The following is a 21,764-nucleotide window of genomic DNA, read 5'->3' as shown; positions in this document are numbered from 1 at the left end:
ATTCGTATATAGAGAATTATAGCGTGGGTGACTGTATAGTTTCACCAAAGGGCATAATATTGATTATTTAGTGACTGGTGTAACAGCTGTGTGTGTACGGGAATTCCCTGAGTGTTTATTGTGTTATTGTGTACGTTTCACTTGGTAACCGTACCACGTGGTGCTGTTGCCAGAGGAAACGGGTGTGACTGTTGAATAGTACGCGTGCATAGTATTCGTTGTCAACGACGTTCTATTGATAAGTATGGGCGCGTCGGAGTCAACGATTCCGGATCCCTTAGGTTGTATGGTAAAGAATTTAAAAAAGGGATTCAAAACATGTGATTTTGGGGTTAAAATGTCTCCTGTACGTTTGGTCACTCTGTGCACTAGGGAGTGGCCTACTTTGGTTGCGGCATGGCCGCCACGTGGTAGTTTGGATCCAACCCTGATACAGCGTGTACACGTGGCTGTGTCAGGTAGGCCTGAACTTTACGGACAGTTTCCATATATTGATTGTTGGAGACAGGCCGTAAACGACTCGCCAAAATGGATTCAGATATGCCACGAGGAGCAATGTCGCCTCATGGTGGCCAGGACTTGTTTGTCCACTAGGACTGTGGTTAGGCCCATTTTGGACACGCCCCCTGAGTCCGAGATCCCTTTGCCGCCCCCTTACTTCCCTATAGGAAGAGGTGACGCGAGTGCAGGAAGTTCTATACCCCTCCCCTCATTGCCCTCATCCACTTCCGCTTCCTCCTCCAGTACAGAATCCACCCCCCCTCGTATTAAACCTCCCCTTCCGGAACCAGAACCAACCCCCGTTAGATCTGAATATCCTGATTTGGCGCCACTTCAAACTTCCGGTCAAGCTTCTTCTAGCTCGGCTGGGAGTATTCTATTTACCAACTTTTCCCAAAATCAAGCTCCCACATCCTCATGCCCTATTTCTCCCCGACTGGAACCCCTAACTGACGCCCCTCCACGTAGCCCTATACTAACCCGACAACTGACCGGTACCCAACAACTTAAACATTATCAGATGCCTCTTCGTCTGAATCCCGGGTCAGCCTATCTCGATGCCGCAGGTCAAATGGCACATGCTGACCCAGTCTTCGTATATGTCCCGTTCACGACTACCGATCTCTTGAATTGGAAGACCCACAATTCCTCGTACACTGAGAAACCACAAGCTATGACCGATCTGTTCACCTCGATAGTTCAGACACATAATCCGACATGGGCTGATTGCCAGCAGTTATTAATGACATTGTTTAATAATGAGGAAAGGACAAGGATTAACCAAGCGGCCATTAAAGCGCTAGAGGATAGAGCCCGTGCTTTAAATCAAGCCAATCCGGCAGCATGGGCCGCAACACATTACCCTAATACCGATCCCGATTGGAATGTTAATGGCGCAGATATGGTTCAACTCAAAGCCTATAGAGACGCTATAATTGCTGGCATGAAAGCCGGAGGAAAGAAAGCTATTAATATGTCGAAGACAGTTGAGGTGATTCAGAAAAGTGATGAAGCGCCCAGTGTCTTTTATGACCGATTATTGGACGCAGATAATTCCCGAATGGTAAACTCCGCCTTTGTCAGCCAAGCTTACGGAGATATTAAGCGCAAGCTACAAAAGTTAGAAGGGTTTGCAGGTATGTCTATCACCCAACTAATGGAGGTAGCGAATAAAGTGTACATGAACAGGGAAACAGAGACGAAGAAAGAGGAAGAGCGCAAGATGCGTAAAAAGGCTGATATGCTAGCGGTATCGATCGCAGGCGTAGATAGACAGGGCCCAGATAGAGGCGATAGTAGATGGAATAGGGAGCCTTTGAGTAGGAATCAGTGCGCGTATTGCAAGGAAGAAGGGCATTGGAGAAACGAGTGTCCGCAAAGAGAGCAGTACGAGAGAGACCTACCCAGGGCAGGTTACGGAAACTTTAGAGGCAGAGCGAGAGGTAGAGGAGGCCCCGGAGGGAGCAATGGTAATAGAGGGAGTAATGGGAACAGAGGAAGTGTAAGGGAAGATAGGTACTATCCAGCAGCGCAAAGGTCCCGCGATAGAGAAGGTAGGGACTTTGTAGGATTGGCTGACACGGTCATGGAGGACTATTGATACCGACCGGGCTCCATCCCCCTTGGTCGAGCGGAGCCTATGGTCGATGTATCAATAGGGGGAAAAAGGAGTGCGTTCATGATCGACACTGGTGCTGAACATTCGGTGGTGACTGATCTAGTTGCTCCTCCATCTGGAAGAACTATTACTGTAATAGGAGCAACTGGAAGAAGTGCTGCAAAACCGGTTCTTAAAAGTTGACTCTGTACATTGGGAGGCCACGTAGTAAAACATCAATTCCTTTATATGCCTGAATGTCCGGTCCAATTGCTGGGACGTGATATGCTATCTAAGTTACAAGCGCAGATTACGTTCCTACCAAATGGAACAACATCCTTAAAGTTTAATGGACCTTCAGGTATTATGACTTTATCCGTACCAAAGGAAGAAGAGTGGCGACTTTATACAGCGTTGACTAGCCAAAACCCTAGGAGTGATGAATCCTTATTCAACATACCAGGAGTTTGGGCAGAGAACAACCCACCAGGACTGGCCCGCAATATTCCACCTATTAAAATCAAACAAAAACTTGGGGTTTATCCAGTAAGCCTAAGACAATATCACATCCCGCAGAAGGCTAAGAAGAACATCCAATCTTATCTGGATAAGTTCATACGGTATGGTATCCTAAAATTCTGTACTTCCCCCTGGAACACCCCATTGCTGCCTGTTCAAAAGCCCGGTACAGATGAGTATCGACCTGTGCAGGACTTGAGAGCAGTCAATGATGCGGTTGTTAGTATACATCCAGTTGTGCCCAATCCATATAACCTGCTTGCTTTAATTCCGGGCGGGGCTACTTACTTTACAGTCCTAGACCTCAAAGATGCCTTCTTTTGCCTCCGAATTGCCGCAGAAAGTCAATGTATCTTCGCTTTCCAATGGGAAAACGCTGTAACGGGCTCAAAACGCCAAATGACCTGGACAAGACTGCCCCAAGGGTTTAAAAATTCACCTACCCTATTTGGTTCAGCTCTAAGTCAAGATTTATTGGATTTCGAGTCCATCCCAGGAGAGTGTGTATTGTTACAATATGTAGATGACTTGTTGATAGCAGCAGTTACAAAGGAAATATGTCAGCAAGCAACGCACGATCTACTACACATTCTCTGGAAGGCAGGATACAAGGTGTCTAGAAAGAAGGCTCAGTTGTGTTTGCCAACTGTCAAATATCTGGGATTCCATATCTCTGAAGGTCAAAGAATTATGGGGCCAGAGAGAAAAGAAGCTGTGTGCCAAATACCGATACCCAAGAATAGAAGACAAGTGCGAGAATTCTTGGGGGCAGCAGGCTTCTGTAGGATATGGATTCCCAGCTACGCGATACTGGCAAAACCTCTCTATGCAGCTATCAAAGGTACAGAGCACGACCCCTTCTTATGGACTCAAGAACAGCAAACGGCATTTGAAGATGTGAAGAAGGCTTTGATGAGTGCCCCAGCATTAGGTTTGCCTGATCACACACGACCATTCTACCTATATGTACATGAGCAAAGAAGAATGGCTGTGGGAGTATTGACACAGTACTTGGGATCATGGCAAAGACCTGTTGCCTACATGTCTAAGCAATTGGATGCAGTGGCCAGCGGACTTCCACCTTGTCTAAGAGCCGTAGCTGCAGCCGCCTTGCTAGTAGCTGAAGCCGATAAACTCACTCTGGGTCAAGAACTTTATGTACGAGTCCCACATGCAGTACAGACGTTGCTGGATTACAAAGGAAATCATTGGTTTAGTAACAGCCGTATGACCAAGTATCAAGCAATGTTGTGTGAACACCCAAGAGTGCATTTAGAGACTGTAAATACCTTAAATCCAGCTACCCTTTTGCCACAACCTACTGAAAGTCAACATGATTGTTTGGAAGTAATGGATGAAGTATTTTCAAGTAGACCAGATCTTCGTGATTTTCCCATCCAGAACCCCGATGTTCAATATTTGTCAGGATCGGGTCAGGGATCCAACACGCAGAGTACAAAGAGTAGCAGATACGTATACCGGTCCTTAGAATGGCCGGACTTAACGTATAACTACAATAGAATGGTCAGAGACAAGCCGAGGTCGAGGGAACGAGAGGACAGGTAAGCGAGAGACAAGCCGGGTCAAGGATAACAGAAAGGCAGGAGAGTAAACAACAAAGCCGGGTCAGTACCAAAAGACAAGAAGTAACAAAGCACTGTGTGACTAGGCGGACTAGAACCACGACAGGGCAATGAGTGAATGAGAGAGCCACTGTTAAGTATCCTGGCTAGGGAGAGAAGACACGCCTCCGGCGAGTCCTGATTCGTCTCCCGAGATTTGAGTGACAGGACGTTCCGGGTTGGCGTCCTGACGTCTACCTCCGGTCCTCCTGTTATAAAAGGAAGTAACTCCCTCGCGGCCGGCGTTAGCAAGACCGGGTAAACCGCGGGAGGACGAGGAGACATGCCGTCCGGACGGACAAACCTCCAAGTCTCTACCTCTCTCAGAGGTAGAGACCTCAGGTACCCTGACAGTACCCCCCCCCTCAGATACGCCCACCGGGCGGAAGGAACCGGGGGGCGAGATGGAAAGCGGGAGTGAAATGCCCTGCGAAGACGAGGAGCATGAACATCCTCTTGTGGTACCCAAGTCCTCTCCTCAGGACCATATCCCTTCCAGTCAACTAAATATTGTACTCGCCCCCGGGAGACACGAGAATCAATAATGGAGTTAACCTCATACTCCTCCTGACCCTCCACCTGAACAGGGCGCGGAGGGGCGATTGTGGAGGAGAATCTGTTACAGATTAGAGGTTTCAGCAATGACACGTGAAAGGAGTTCGGGATGCGTAAAGTAGCTGGGAGAGCTAGACGATATGCCACTGGGTTAATTCGAGTCAAGATCCTGTAGGGACCAATATAACGAGGAGCGAATTTCATGGAAGGCACTTTAAGACGAATATTCCTAGTACTCAACCACACTCTATCGCCTGGAACAAAATTCGGAGCCGCCCTTCTACGTTTGTCAGCATGTTTCTTAACCAGTACAGAATTGTGTAGAAGAATCTGTCGAGTCTGATCCCACAACTTCCTCAAATTGGCCACATGGACATCAACCGACGGCACTCCTTGGGAAGGAGAAACCGGGGGAAGAATAGATGGATGAAAGCCATAGTTCATGAAGAAGGGACTTGAATGCGTAGAGTCACAGACGAGATTGTTGTGCGCAAACTCCGCCCAAGGAATCAAACCGACCCAATCGTCCTGGTGTTCGGAAACAAAACAACGTAAGTATTGCTCAATCTTCTGGTTGGTTCGTTCAGCAGCTCCGTTAGACTGAGGATGATAGGCGGACGAAAAATTCAATTTGATGCCTAATTGAGAACAGAACGACCTCCAAAAACGTGAAACAAATTGGGAGCCTCTATCAGAAGTGATCTCCGAAGGAATCCCATGCAAGCGAAAAATCTCTTTAGCAAAGACTTCCGCCAATTCAGGGGAAGTCGGGAGTTTAGGCAAAGGTACGAAATGTGCCATCTTGGTAAACCTATCGACTACGGTGAGGATAACAGTGTGCTTTTTAGAAACAGGCAGATCCACAATAAAGTCCATTGCCACACAGGACCAAGGTTTGTCAGGAATTTCCAGAGGTTGTAGAAGGCCACAAGGAAGCGAATGCGGTAGTTTAGTTTTAGTACAGACCACACAAACCCCGATGAAATCCTTAATATCCTTCCGTAACGACGGCCACCAGAAATCCTTGGAGATCAAAGAATACGTCTTGCGAACACCCGGATGACCAGCCACCTTACTCTCGTGAAGACACTGTAAGAGCTCCAATTGGAGTTCAGGAGGAACGAAAAGTCTGGAAGCCGGAGTCAGTCTAGGTGCCAGATGCTGCAAGTTCCTTATCTGATCAAGTAGCGGAGAATGAACTTTGAGAGTAGTGTTAGCGATAATGTTACACTTGGGTACTATAGAGGACAAAACCGGCTCAGATACGGCAGCAGGTTCATATTGGCGAGATAAGGCGTCGGCTTTAGAATTCTTAGAACCTGGCCTATATGTGAGTACGTAGTTGAAGTGAGTGAGAAATATGGACCAACGAACCTGTCTAGATGATAGTCGTTTAGCCTCCCCAATATAGGATAAGTTTTTATGATCTGTCAAAATAATAACAGGATGCAAAGTACCCTCCAATAAATGTCTCCACTCCTTCAAGGCCATTATAACCGCTAGTAGCTCCCTGTCACCAATGTCATATCTGCTTTCAGTACCTGACAATTTTTTGGAAAAGTATCCACAAGGATGTAATGGTTTATCTACACCCAACCTTTGGGACAGAACAGCACCTATACCTGTCTCAGAAGCGTCAACTTCGAGTAGGAAAGGTAGAGTAGTATCAGGGTGAACTAAAATTGGTGCGGAAGCAAACAGCTCCTTGAGTGTCTTAAAAGCCAGAAGTGCTTCAGTAGACCAATTCTTAGTCTCAGCCCCTTGTTTGGTCATATTGGTGATGGGAGCAATGATAGAGGAGTATCCCTTAATGAAACGTCTGTAGTAATTAGAGAAACCAATGAATCTCTGGATAGCCTTGAGACCCTTAGGTAAAGGCCACTCTAATATGGATTGGAGCTTCTCCGGGTCCATTTCAAACCCCTCCCCAGAAATCACATAACCAAGAAAGGTAGTTTGGGATTGGTCAAAGCTGCATTTCTCTAGTTTGCAGTATAAGCCATGCTGAAGAAGTTTGTGTAAAACCCTTCTGACTTGTCTGTGGTGAGTCTCAATATCCCTGGAATGTATAAGTATATCATCAAGGTATACAATCACACAGTCATCTTGAAACTCCCTAAGAACCTCATTAATAAGGTCCTGAAATACCGCCGGAGCATTGCAGAGACCAAAAGGCATTACAGTATACTCATAGTGCCCATATCGAGTATTGAATGCAGTTTTCCACTCGTCACCGTCGTGGATTCTCACCAAATTATAAGCACCTCTGAGGTCTAACTTAGTGAAAATTTTAGAACTTTTTAATCGATCAAAAAGCTCGGTGATCAAGGGAATCGGATATACATTTCTGATGGTTATCTTGTTAAGGCCTCGGTAGTCAATGCAAGGTCTTAAAGAACCATCCTTCTTTTTAACAAAAAAGAATCCAGCCCCAGCAGGAGAGGAGGATCTTCTAATGAACCCCTTGTCTAGGTTTTCACGAATATACTCTTCTAGAACTAAGTTTTCATTCGTAGACAAAGGGTATACATGACCCCTGGGGGGCATGGTACCAGAAAGTAAATTAATTTTGCAATCAAAAGGCCTATGTGGTGGTAAGGTATCAGCCTTTCTTTTGTCAAATACTGCCTTTAAATCTTGATACAAGGACGGTATCTGTACTTTGGTAGAGTCAGTAGCGTTATTAAGTGAGTTGACACTACAAAGAGGTGACACTTTCTTTAAACAATTCTCTTGACAATTCTGACCCCACGAAACTATTTCCCCTGATCTCCAATCTATAACGGGGTTATGTCTCTTAAGCCAGGAGTATTCCAGAACTATGGGAACAGAAGGGGATGAAATGAGTAGTAGGGATATTTCCTCCTTGTGTAGAATACCAGTAGTTAAGTAAAGAGGTGTGGTCTCCCGGAAAATCACAGGCTCAACTAAAGGTCTACCATCAATGGCTTCAACAGCCAAGGGTGTCTTCCTTAACTGGGATGGGATAGTGTGTTTGGTGAGAAACTTTTGGTCGATAAAACTCTCAGCAGCGCCGGAGTCTATCAATGCCATAGTCTCTAAAGTTCCCTTCTCCCAAGTTAAAGAGACCGGTAATAGGAGTCTATGTTCTTTGTAGTTATGAGTAGAGGACAAAATCGAAACACCCAAGGCCTGTCCTCTAGAGAAACTTAGGTGCGAGCGTTTCCCGGACGGCTGGGACAGCTCAAACGTACATGACCTCTGGCCCCACAGTACATACACAGTCCCTCTCTTCTCCTGTACTGTCTCTCCTCCTCTGAGAGACGAGTAAGGCCTAACTGCATAGGTTCTGAAACCTGTGGAATTTTGGTTTCAGAAATTTGAAATGATGGTGCTAGTCTAGAGGAAGATTTAGCGGTTCTATCTCGAGTATTCTGTCTCTCCCTTAGACGTTCGTCAATACGAGAGATAAAGGAAATTAAGTCCTCCAGATTCTCGGGAAGCTCTCTTGTCGCTACCTCATCAAGTATTACATCAGATAATCCATTTAAGAATACGTCTATATAGGCCTGTTCATTCCATTTTACCTCTGCCGCCAAAGACCTGAACTCTAGTGCATAATCCACAAGTGTTTGGTTGTCTTGTCTAAGGCGCAACAGTAATCTGGCTGCATTGGCCCTCCTGCCAGGAGGGTCAAAAGTTCTTTTAAAAGCAGCTACAAAGGAATTATAGTTATAGACTAATGGATTATCATTCTCCCACAACGGATTAGCCCATCTCAGAGCTTTCTCAATGAGTAAGGTAATAATAAATCCCACTTTTGCCCTATCAGTAGGGTATGAACGGGGCTGTAGCTCGAAATGAATACTGATCTGGTTCAAAAAGCCACGACACCTCTCAGGAGAACCAGCATAACGTACAGGTGGGGTAACTCGGGAAGAAGCACCTACAGTAGCTACCTCTAACCCCGAACCCACAGAAGAAGCAGACGTATTACGCATCTCCTCAGGTGGATTAATAGGGCGAGACAGCAGCGCCTGTAGTGCTAGAGCCATCTGATCCATCCTATGATCCATGGCGTCAAACCTAGGATCAGGAGAACCAAGCTGACAATTTGTACCTGCAGGATCCATGGCCCTGTCGTAATGTCAGGATCGGGTCAGGGATCCAACACGCAGAGTACAAAGAGTAGCAGATACGTATACCGGTCCTTAGAATGGCCGGACTTAACGTATAACTACAATAGAATGGTCAGAGACAAGCCGAGGTCGAGGGAACGAGAGGACAGGTAAGCGAGAGACAAGCCGGGTCAAGGATAACAGAAAGGCAGGAGAGTAAACAACAAAGCCGGGTCAGTACCAAAAGACAAGAAGTAACAAAGCACTGTGTGACTAGGCGGACTAGAACCACGACAGGGCAATGAGTGAATGAGAGAGCCACTGTTAAGTATCCTGGCTAGGGAGAGAAGACACGCCTCCGGCGAGTCCTGATTCGTCTCCCGAGATTTGAGTGACAGGACGTTCCGGGTTGGCGTCCTGACGTCTACCTCCGGTCCTCCTGTTATAAAAGGAAGTAACTCCCTCGCGGCCGGCGTTAGCAAGACCGGGTAAACCGCGGGAGGACGAGGAGACATGCCGTCCGGACGGACAAACCTCCAAGTCTCTACCTCTCTCAGAGGTAGAGACCTCAGGTACCCTGACAATATTACACCGACGGCAGTAGTTATGTGAAAGAAGGGATCCACTATGCAGGATATGCAGTAACAACGATAGACAAGGTGATAGAAGCTCGGCCACTGGCAAAAGGAACATCAGCACAAAAGGCAGAATTGATAGCACTGACACGAGCGTTACAATTGGCTGAAGGTTTAAGAGTGAACATCTACACGGACTCCAAGTATGCGTTTTTAACCACTCATGCCCACGGAGCTTTGTATAAAGAAAGAGGACTATTGAATTCAGAAGGCAAAGAAATCAAGTACGCAGCCGAAATCCTACAACTATTGGAAGCAGTGTGGGAGCCGAAAGAAGTCGGTATTATACATTGTCGAGCGCATCTGAGAGGAGATGGTGATGTAACCAAAGGAAATCGGATGGCAGACAGTACAGCTAAGCGTGCCGCTGAATCGGGAAGACAGGAGTATGTGGGGCATATAGCTGCTCTTATACCAACTCCACTGTCTCAATGGACTCCAGTTTATACAGCTCAAGAAGAGGAGTGGTTAAAGACTGAACCTGGAAAGTATTTGGAGAACAAATGGTATCAGTTGGAAGATGGAAGAATAGTCATTCCAGCATCACTAGCGGTAGAAATTGTCCAAAACTATCACAACGGGACACATTCTGGGAGAGACAGTACAGAAGAATCTCTCAGAAAACATTTCTACATACCAAGATTGTCCAACTTGACTCAGGCCATTGTACGAAGATGTGTAACGTGTGCTAAAAATAATGCAAGGCAAGGACCAGTAAAGAGACCAGGAGTCCAGTTTATGGGGGGACTCCCCATGTCCGATTTACAAATTGACTATACAGTGATGCCTAAATCTGGTGGACATCGTTACCTACTGGTAGTTGTGTGTACCTATTCAGGCTGGGTAGAAGCATGTCCTACTCGTACGGAGAAAGCAGGAGAAGTTGTGAGATTCCTGCTACTAGAAATAATACCCCGATATGGACTACCCTGCTCTATAGGATCGGACAATGGTCCAGCTTTTGTTCATCAGTGCCTACAACAACTGACTCATATGCTTGGTATAAAGTGGAGGCTTCATACGGCATATAGACCCCAGAGTTCTGGTAAGGTAGAGAGAATGAATAGAACTATTAAGAATCAGTTGGCTAAAATGTGTCAGGAAACCCAACTTAAGTGGAACGTTCTCTTGCCCATAGCTCTATTGCGAATCCGCAGTACACCTACCAGAAGGATGGGCCTCTCTCCTTTTGAAATCATGTATGGGCGACCACCTCCCGTACTTGGTAACTTAAGGGGGGATTTGAGTCAGTTGGGAGAAGGAATTACCCGGCAGCAGGTTGTAGAGTTGGGTAAGACTATGGAGGAGGTACAGAAATGGGTACAAGATAGATTACCTGTGAATATTTATCCCCCAGTTCATAGTCACCACCCAGGAGACCAAGTGTGGATTAAAGAGTGGAATAATGTACCGTTAGGGCCCAAGTGGAGAGGTCCTTATGTTGTTCTTTTGTCTACCCCTACAGCGATAAAAGTAGCCGAAGTGACTCCGTGGATACATCACTCCAGGGTTAAACCAGCAGCAGTCGATTCTTGGCAAGTTACAGCAGATCCAGAGAATCCCTGCAAGATCCGGTTAAAGCGAACGACTCAGTCGGAGTGACGAGGAACTTTGTGGATTACAAATTTTATTGTTTCAGAGATTTGGTAAGTGAGTGAGAAGGCCATAATAAAGCCTGTCCGCTCACCGACGTATAGTGTATAAGCCAGGAAAAGTCCCGAAGGGACCCCTGTGAAGACGAGCAGAACTCCATTCCTTGCAGCCCTTACATCCTGGAAGCTGAGGTGCCTTCGCACGGACGAAGACTGAGGATGACGACGAAAGATGTGTTCTTGATAATGTTTTTATATGTGTATTTTTATATTCAGGAAGGTAGAGGTACCGACACTCCTAGCTGTGAGGTATGCATTAAGACTACAAGAACAGGTAACCATATTTCCCAAACCCTAATTTGGCATTCGCAATACGAGTGTAAAGGAGATGTATCAAGATGTAGATACTTAAATATAGAATATAGTGTTTGCCATTTAGGAGTAGGAGAACCTAGGTGCTTCAGTCCAGAGTATCAACCTCGTACAATTTGGTTGACTCTCAGGAATGGAGATCCTCAGGGGACCCTAATTAATAAGACGGTATTAGAATCCGTACATTCTTCGGGTGTTCTGCTATTTGATGCGTGTAAGGCGATATCAAGTGGTAGAAAGCCGTGGAATGTATGTGGGGATCTTAGATGGGAGAGGACGTATGGGTCTAACGATAAATATATTTGTCCCAGTAGTAAAAATAAATATGTGAGTCCTAGATGCCCAAATAGAGATTATAAATTTTGCCCATATTGGTCTTGTGTGGGGTGGGCAACTTTGGGACAAACAGTAGACAAGGACATGATTGTGACTAAGTTGCCTACCAGCCCATATTGTAAGTCTATGGAATGCAATCCAGTCCATATACTTATAAATAACCCCGACAAGTTCTTAGATAAATATGGTAATTTATTTGGGTTTCAAATATATGGGACGGGTTTAGATCCTGGGACAGTATTGTTTATAGGGATAGAGACTGATACGGTATCCTCCCAAACTCATCAAGTATACCATTCCTTTTATGAAGAGATGAGCATAGATAATAAGATCCCCCATAATGCTAAAAACCTGTTTATTGATTTAGCCGAAAGTATTGCCGGTAGTCTTAATGTTACCAACTGCTATGTGTGTGGAGGTACTAACATGGGAGACCAATGGCCTTGGGAAGCAAAGGAGGTAATGTCCGGTTCTGAGGCAGTTGACCAATTAATATCTACACAAGCCGATTATCATATGAGAGTTAGAGGTAAATCTGAGTGGAGATTAAAGACCTCCATCATAGGTTATGTTTGCATAGCAAGGAAAGGAATGATGTATAATACTTCTGTAGGAGAATTAACTTGTCTAGGGCAAAAAGCTTATGATGATGATACGAAGAATACAACTTGGTGGTCGGCTTCAAATGTCTCAGAACCATCTAACCCGTTTGCTAGATACGCCAATTTAAAGGATGTGTGGTTTGACCTATCCATCACATCTAACTGGAGAGCCCCAGCAAATTTGTACTGGATCTGTGGTAAGAAAGCCTATTCGGAGTTGCCACAGGACTGGGAAGGGGCATGTGTGTTGGGTATGCTCAAACCATCCTTCTTCTTGTTACCTATTGAAACAGGTGAGACTTTAGGTGTTAAAGTGTATGATGTGAATCATAGGAAGAAATGGGGACCCATAGAGATAGGCGCCTGGGAAGATAATGAATGGCCTCCCCAGCGTATTATAGATTACTATGGGCCAGCCACGTGGGCAGAGGACGGTACCTTTGGTTATAGAACCCCAATTTATATGCTCAACCGTATTATAAGATTACAGGCAGTGGTTGAGATCATTACTAACGAGACATCACAAGCGCTCAATCTTCTAGCGAAGCATAATACCAGGATGAGGACAGCAGTATACCAAAATAGATTAGCCTTGGATTACCTTTTGGCAGTAGAGGGAGGTGTATGTGGGAAGTTTAACCTGAGCAATTGCTGTCTTCAAATAGATGACGAAGGGCAAGCAATAGCTGAGCTTACTAGCCATATGGTTAAACTAGCGCATGTGCCTACTCAGGTATGGAAAGGGTATAATCCAAGTAGTTGGTTTGGTAGCTGGTATGAGTGGTTTGGAGGGCTTAAGGCAGTGGTAGGTGGAGTCCTACTGATTTTAATGTTGTGTCTACTCCTGCCGTGTCTTATACCCTTAGTAGTTAGGTCTGTGCAAAGCCTGATAGAAAATATAGCAGAGAGGAAGGCTGCTGCACAGATAATGGCAATTTATAAATATAAGGCTCTAGATCAGGGAGAACCAATGCAGGAAGATGAGTGTTGAAGATTCACATCATAAGATAAGTCTGGTCTGGTTCAAGGTAACTTGCGGTGTATGCAAACTAAGGTTAAGTGATGCCTCAAGTAATTGTGAAATATCAAGAGGCATCAAAGGGGGGAATGTGGTGGAATCTCGGTAAAAATAAATTTAGTAGGCCGAGATTACCACGTGGCATGTGTACGTGCATATGCTGACGTATCAATCAGTTGGTTGCACGAGGCAAGATACGATCAGTAGTGTACGGAGCATGTGCAAGAATACAGGATGTAGTATTCCCCTCCTCCATTGTGCTGGACAGGCCATGCGGTCAAGCAGGAAGTTAATTCTTATTTGTATTGATTGGTCAAGAGAATGTGCGGCCGGAGCTTAATATGGGAGGAGTTATGTGCCTATATAAGGAGCCTGCACTATTGTCCGGGGCTCAGAACTTGCTGTATTTGTGTGACATTAGTCCCTCTGAGTCCCGATCGGTGATCCAATAAAGAATCTCTTCCTTCCTGAAGAAACCTGTGTCCATCTCTCTGTGCTTGGCTTCCGTCAGTTTCTCCGGTATCAGTGTCACAATAAAAAAAAACCAAAAAACACTTTTTTGACTGTAATATAATAGCAGTCAGTTTCCTTCACACGTGTGCGTTTCAGGGCCTGCCAGGGCACAGTGTCACACCAGTGCAACTCATATCTGGTGTAACAGTAGTGTACATTAAAAAAAAAAAAAACTAGAAATTTGACCGTGAAATAATACCAGTCAGTTTCCTTCACACGTGTGCGTTTCAGGGCCTGCCAGGGCACAGTGTCACATCAGTGCAACTCATATCTGGTGTAACAGTAGTGTACATTTAAAAAAACAACACTTTATTGACTGTGAAATAATAGCAGTCAGTTTCCTTCACACGTGTGCGTTTTAGGGCCTGCCAGGGCACAGTGTCACACCAGTGCAACTCATATCTGGTGTAACAGTAGTGTGCATTAAAATAAAAAAAAAACTAGAAATTTGACTGTAAAATAATAGCAGTCAGATTCCTTCACACGTTTGCATTTCAGGGCCTGCCAGGGCACAGTGTCACACCAGTGCAACTCATATCTGGTGTAACAGTAGTGTACATTTAAAAAATAAAATAAAATTTTGACTGTAATAGATTGAATAGCAGTTAGTTGTCTGCAAGCGTGTGTGTCAGGCCTACAGCGTCTACTCTGCCAACTTCTGCCAGTGCACAGTGCCACTTATATCTGTTGTCACAGTAGCTTGCACGCATAGTACCACTAATCGAAAAATAATTGACAGGCAGAGGCATGCCACCCCGCAGGGGCCACCGGGGTCATGGTGCTGTGTTTCCCTTTGGCCCTAGAATAATGCCCAGTGTTCAGAGGCCACGTACCCTGAACTTGAAAAGTTCTGAGGACATAGTTGACTGGCTAACACAGGACACCCAATCTTCTACAGCTTCCTCTCAAGTTACCACTCGCCCGCCTGCCACCACCACCAACACTAGCACCACAGCCGCTTCACCTGATCTGTCAGAGGAGTTATTTACACATCAGTTGGAAGAAATGAGTGATGCGCAACCATTATTGCCAGAGGATGTAGATAACAGGGATATGTCTCAGTCAGGCAGCATTACACACATGAACGTACGGTGTGATGATGATGATGTTAAACCCGCTGCTGCTTACTTTGCTGAGTTGTCAGATACAAGTGAAGCGGTTGATGATGACGATGCGTCCGTGGATGTCACGTGGGTGCCCGCTAGAAGAGAAGAAGAACAGAGGGAAAGTGCAGATGGGGAGACAGAGAGGAGGAGGAGATGAGTTGGAAGCAAGGGGAGGTCGTCGCAAGGAGCTAGTGGCACAGTCAGATAGCATGCATCGGCACCTCGGGTCAGCCAGACAGCATGCCAATCAACGCATGCTGTTGCCACCACCAGAATGCCGTCATTGCAGAGCTCAGCAGTGTGGCATTTTTTGGTGTGTCTGCCTCTGACAACAGCGATGTCATTTGCAACATGTGCCAAAAGAAACTGAGTCATAGGAAGTCCAACACCCACCTAGGTATAACTGCTCTGCGAAGGCACATGATCGCACATCACAAACGCCTATGGGATCAACACATGAGTACAAGCAGCACACAAACTCAAAGCCGCCATCCTCCTCCTGGTCCATCATCTTCAGCCACGTCAACCACTGCTGTCCTTCCTTGCCCCCTCTCAACCATCCGCCACTCCATCTCTCGCCTTGAGCAGTTCCTGCTCCTCTGCCCACAGTCAGGTGTCTGTCAAGGACATGTTTGAGCGTAAGAAGCCAATGTCACAAAGTCACCCCCTTGCCCGGCATCTGACAGCTGGCTTGTCTGAACTCTTAGCCCGCCAGCTTTTACCATACAAGCTGGTGGAGTCTGAGGCATTCCAAAAATTTTTAGCTATTGGGACACCGCAGTGGAAGGTACCGGCCGAAATTTCTTTGCACAAAAGGCAATCCCCAACCTGTACTCGATTGTGCAAAAGGAAGTAATGGCATGTCTGGCACACAGTGTTGGGGCAAGGGTCCATCTGACCACTGATACCTGGTCTGCAAAGCATGGTCAAGGCAGGTATATCACCTACACTGCGCATTGGGTAAACCTGCTGACGGCTGCGAAGCATGGAATGCGTGGCTCTGTAGAGGAGTTGGTGACACCACCACGACTTGCATGCAGGCCTGCTGCCACCTCCTCTACTCCTCCTACTCCATCCTCTTCCATAACCTCCTTGGCTGAGTCCTCTTCTGCTGCTGCGTCTTGCTCCACATCAACGGCACCCCCCAGCTCCCCAGGTACTATTTCACATCCCGGATACGGCAGTGTCACGCCGTCTTGGGTTTGACTTGCCTGAAAGCAGAGCACACCACACCAGCACTCCTGTCCGCTCTGAACGCACTGGTGGATCAGTGGCTGACTCTGCACCAACTGGAGATCGGCAAAGTGGTTTGTGACAGCGTAAGAAATTTTTTGGCAGCATTGAAATTGGGCATGTTGACACATGTGCCGTGCATGGCGCATGTGTGTAATCTCATCGTACAACGCTTTGTGCATAAGTACCCAGGCTTACAGGACGTCCTAAAGCAGGCCAGGAAGGTGTGTGGCCATTTCAGGCATTCTTACACGGCCATGGCGCACTTTTCAGATATCCAGCGGCGAAACATGCCAGTGAGGCGCTTGATTTGCGACAGCCCGACACGTTGGAATTCAACACTCCTAATGTTCGACCGCCTGCTCCAACAAGAAAAAGCCGTTTGAGAGGGGGATTGAACATGTTGGATTCTATCTCAATCAGAGACCACGTGAAGATGACTCTCATACAACCTTTGTTTTACGTTTACTGGGTTTTATTCTGTCACACAACTATTTTTTGTTCAACTCCAACTCCAAGTTCTACCACCAGGTGAGGGGTACCGCCATGGGCACAGCGTGTGCTCCATCATATGCGAACCTCCACCTGGGGTGGTGGGAACATTGGATAAGTACATCTGAGAATTTGGCAGAATATCTACCCAAGATTCTATGGTGGGGTCGTTATATTGACAATGTTCTAATCGTCTGGCAGGGTACCCCCCAGGAATTCTCAGATCTGGTGGCTCTTCTTAACCAGAATGAAGAGAACCTGCGATTTACATCCGAATTTGGGGGTCGCTCCATTAATTTTCTAGATGTGACCATCACCCTGGACGAGGGAGGCACATTTCAATCCACACTGTATAGAAAACCAACGGCTACAAACTCGCTTCTCCACTGGAGTAGCCATCACCCAAGACCACTAAAAGAAGGCATCCCCACTGGCCAATACCTCCGTCTCCGCAGGAATTGCAGCGATACTTTGGATTTCAAACTTAAAGCACAACAACTTAGAGCCCATTTTAAAGCAAAGGGCTACCCGAACCGCTGCCTGAAGAGGGCATACAAAAGGGCACTAGGGACCCAGAGAAGTATACTTCTTTGTGATCAATCCGACAAAGATACAACGACGGAAGCCGGCAAAATACGTATGATTGCAACATACGACGCAGGCTGGTCCGAAGTTAGGAAGTCTCTGGATAGATTTTGGCCTCTACTGCGGAATGATGCCCATCTTAAACACGTCCTTGGCCCTCATATTGACATTACGGCCAGACGGGGACGCAACATCCGCGACATGCTGGTACCAAGTCACTTCTCTACCCCTGTACAACCAAGAGCAACCTGGCTAGGCACCCCACCCTGCGGCTCTTATGGCTGCGGTAGGTGTGTCGCCTGCAGATACATTTCGAAAGGCTCAAAAACTATAAGTGACACTACAGGGGGTGACCCTATAAAGATTAAAGATTTCTTTAATTGTAATACTAAGGGACTAGTGTACCTCCTATCATGTTCCTGCGGACAGAGGTATGTGGGCAAGACCTTCAGAGCCTTCAAAGAAAGAATCTTGGAGCATGTAAGGTCCCCAAGGAACCGCCTAGAAACGCCTGTATCTAGACATCTAAAGGAACACCACCATGGTGACTCTAATAACCTCAGATTTTGTGGCCTCGAACTGGTTAAGAGGAATCAGAGACGTGGGGATTTTGACAGAATCCTTAGGCAGAGAGAATCCAAATGGATATATAGGTTAAAAACACTCCAACCTGGTGGCCTTAATGAGGGCTTTTCCTTTGCCCCATTTATTTGATAAGTATTTTGTCTCATTACCTTTTTGGATAGGGACCAACTATGCAGGTCCTCCTTTGAACCATGCCTTACCTTCAGCATATATACCACTCTTTTATTGTACATATTAATCTAATGTATAACTTTTGATTGAACTATTTTAATTTATGTCTCTATTGACACATAATTCATTATGGATCAGAAACTGAAAAAGCCCCTCCTCCCTTATTTGTGTACTTCCAATAGACGATACCAGAAGTAAAGCCCCTGTAAGATTTTCAAAAGTAACCCCTCGTATAGGGCTGACCCGCTCTCTACTTGAAGCGGATCTGCCTCCTTTAAGGGATCAATTGTTCTACTCGACGACTATGTCCGCGCGCACGCGCATAATGAAGTCTTTGCGCATGCGCTGACACTCGGACATGGTTGGATGCATCTGCTTAGTGGAATAATCTAAAGTCGGGAGACAAAGTCCGGGCGCATGCCTGGACGAGTATCCACAAAGAAATAAACTAAAGTTCTCGCGCATGCGCCAATACCTAAGTACGGACATGCGCACACCGCAAGCCGTAATTAAGTACACTCGGCTAGCGGCCCCTTAGGGACCCCCGCCCCCTCCGGAACAGGTAGGGAACTCTGGGTATTTAAGGGAAACAAGGGGAGGCTCAGTATACACGATTGGCCCTTGAGAAAGGCGGTTAGACCGCCGAAACGCGCGTTGGGCAGCTTTATTTACTGAGCAGCTTGATCTACTGCTTTTTGAAATGATCCTGTATCTGGATATAACTTTTGACGACTGCCTTGACAGCTTGCAGGAGAACCTCGCAGTCTTTGAGAGATAATAGAGTGACTACTATGACTCTGAGTTAGGAGCATTTATGGCGATGTAGCCTTCTGTTTAGCTCTGTTTAGACTCAGCCATTTTTTCACACTTTATTTTCCTCTACTATTTTTTATCTCACTATCCTTTCGATTTATTATCCTCTGATTGCTTTAGATAGACCAGGAATCTTTTTTACTGATAACGAATAAGCATATATCCCTCAGGATTATCGGAAGGTGTAGGGAAACCAAGAACAGCTTGGAATAGGAGAATTTATCGTTCTCTTCTCTTGCCTTTTGGCATGTAACAGTTATAAATAGGCTGCAGCTTTGTGGGAGGTTTTTGCCAGCAACTTTGTTTCCTCACTATTGCAATTTTGTTTCATTGCTCTAGTAACAAACTGCATCTATGTGAAGGTTGTTGCTGTCTTTACCCCATAAGGCTTTCTGCCGCACTGTCTTGAAACTGTATCATTGCAGTCGTATGGTTTCATTGTTTTAACCCTCACCTTTTTTTTTGGGTGATATACTAGGTGTGTTAGTGGGATATTATTTGTGTTTTATTAAAGTTTTTGTTATTTTCAATTGACATTGTATATTGGGGGTAGCGGTCGTGAGACTAAGAGCTCCGTTTTTTACGGGGAACTTTTCTCACTTCCTTTTCTCTGTTGAAGAAAAAGCCGTTAACGACTATTTGTATGACCGGGGTGCTAGGACAGCCTCTGCGGAGCTGGGAATTTTTTTTGTCATGTTACTGGACGCTCATGCGCAATGCCTGTAGGCTTATGCGTCCTTTTGAGGAAGTGACAAACCTAGTCAGTCGCACCGAAGGCACCATCAGCAACATCATACCATTTGTTTTCTTCCTGGAGTGTGCCCTGTGAAGAGTTTTGGGTCAGGTCGTAGATGAGCGTGAAGAGGAAGAGTTGTGGTCACCATCACCACCAGAAACAGCCTTATCAGCATCGCTTGCTGGACCTGCGGCAACGCTGGAAGAGGATTGTGAGGAAGAGGAGTCAGAGGAGGAATGTGGCTTTGAGGAGGAGGAGGAAGACCAACCACAACAAGCATCCCAGGGTGCTCATTGTCACCTATCTGGTACCCGTGGTGTTGTACGTGGCTGGGGGGAAGAACATACCTTCAGTGAGATCACTGAGGACGAGGAACGGGACATGAGTAACTCGGCATCCAACCTTGTGCAAATGGGGTCTTTCATGCTGTCGTGCCTGTTGAGGGACCCTCGTATTAAAAGTCTGAAGGAGAACGACCTGTACTGGGTGTACATGCTACTAGACCTCCGGTATAAGCAGAAAGTGCCTGAAATGTTACAGAATTAGCGCAAGTTGGAAAGGATGCAGCAGTTCCAAAATAAATTAAAATACGCTTTACACAGCGTATAAGGGTGATGTCACAGCACAACGGGAATCTAACAGGGGAAGAGGTGAAAGTAATCCTCCTCCTCCCACGACCATGCCGGCAAGGACAGGACGCTTTACAGACGTGTTGTTGATGGAGGACATGCAGAGCTTTTTAAGTCCTACGCATTGCCACAGCCCTGTCCTGTCCACCCTCGGTGAACGACTCGACCAACAGGTAGCAGACTACCTCGCCTTAACTGCAGATATCGACACTCTGAGGAGCGATGAACCCCTTGACTACTGGGTGTGCAGGCTTGACCTGTGGCGTGAGCTTTCCCAATTTGCGGTAGAACTTCTGGCCTGCCCCACTTCAAGTGTCCTGTCAGAAAGGACCTTCAGTGCAGCAGGAGGTATTGTCACTGAGAAGAGAAGTCGCCAAGGTCAAAAAAGTCTAGATTACCTCACCTTTATTAAGATGAATGAGGCATGGATCCCGAAGGGACTGACAGTGGGCGATACATTCAACTAAAAAAAGGCCTTATGAGGGGGACGTAACAGGGATTAAACTGATAAGAATAGTACTACATAACACACCACTCCTATCTGGTGGCATATTAGATTACACGCGCAGTGCCCCAAATTTGAAGTAGGAGGACCAACCAAGCATCTTTTTCCATCTCCCGGTTCCTAAAATCGATGCCATATACAATAGGCAGGCAAATTTTAAAGCCCACAGGGACTCTTTCTGGCCACAATAGTGATGGAAAGGTTGTTTCAAGGGGACTAACACCTGGACTGTGGCATGCCGGAGGGGGTTCCATGGCAAAACTCCCACCGGTTGTTTGCGGTGCGTTAAACAGGGAGTTTGATCTGTCACTGTGAAGCGGGCATAACCCTTACACTACCTGATCGATACAACATCATACCTGATGTTTTAAAGCACGTTATTCCAAACAATTTAGGAATGTTAGGTAATTTATGCCCTTTATAGATTAAAACCAGACTCTGCATCAACTATGTAAATTTCCATGGGAGTTTTGCCATGGAACCCCCTCCGGCATGCCACAGTCCAGGTGTTAGTCCCCTTGAAACAACTTTTCCATCACTATTGTGGCCAGAAAGAGTCCCTGTGGGCTTTAAAATTTGCCTGCCTATTGAAGTCTATGGCGGTTCGCCCGTTCGCGAACATTTGCGGAAATTCGCGTTCGCCATTCGCGAACTGAAAATTTTATGTTCGCGACATCTCTACATAAGGGTAAATGCCATATAAATTACACAAGAAATCCTCCACCTAAATACACATTTATGAGGTTATTGACAAAAGTAAAAACTATTGGGATTTCAAAGTAAATTTCATATATAAAGCCAGAATAGCTTTGGAAATTCTCCAAATGAGCTATGCTTCCAGTTCAAATACTCTGGCCTTAAATTTTAAAATTTTGATTGAATTCCTGGCAATTATCACATTAATGACTACCCCTGACAGATAATATTTTCTCCCCCTTAACTCTCAAAGTGTACTGGCAAGGTAAATA

At 45.9% G+C, this 21,764-nt stretch overlaps 1 protein-coding gene across 1 annotated transcript in view; it reads right to left on the bottom strand.

Annotated features, from left to right (window-relative positions):
- LOC134566159 (bactericidal permeability-increasing protein-like) overlaps nucleotides 1-15,469 on the bottom strand; it is a 124,452-nt gene extending 108,983 nt beyond the window's left edge. Inside the window, exon 1 of the mRNA XM_063425863.1 lies at nucleotides 15,441-15,469. Within this exon, the coding sequence (XP_063281933.1) occupies nucleotides 15,441-15,469 (29 nt within the window). The remainder of the gene's footprint in view (nucleotides 1-15,440) is intronic.
- Nucleotides 15,470-21,764: the final 6,295 nt, after the last annotated feature.

Source organism: Pelobates fuscus, chromosome 6 (assembly GCF_036172605.1).
Source record: "Pelobates fuscus isolate aPelFus1 chromosome 6, aPelFus1.pri, whole genome shotgun sequence".
NCBI classification, from domain to species: Eukaryota; Metazoa; Chordata; class Amphibia; order Anura; family Pelobatidae; genus Pelobates; species Pelobates fuscus.
The sequence above is the reverse complement of the archived record's forward strand: the minus strand, read 5'-3'. Positions and strand labels throughout refer to the sequence as shown.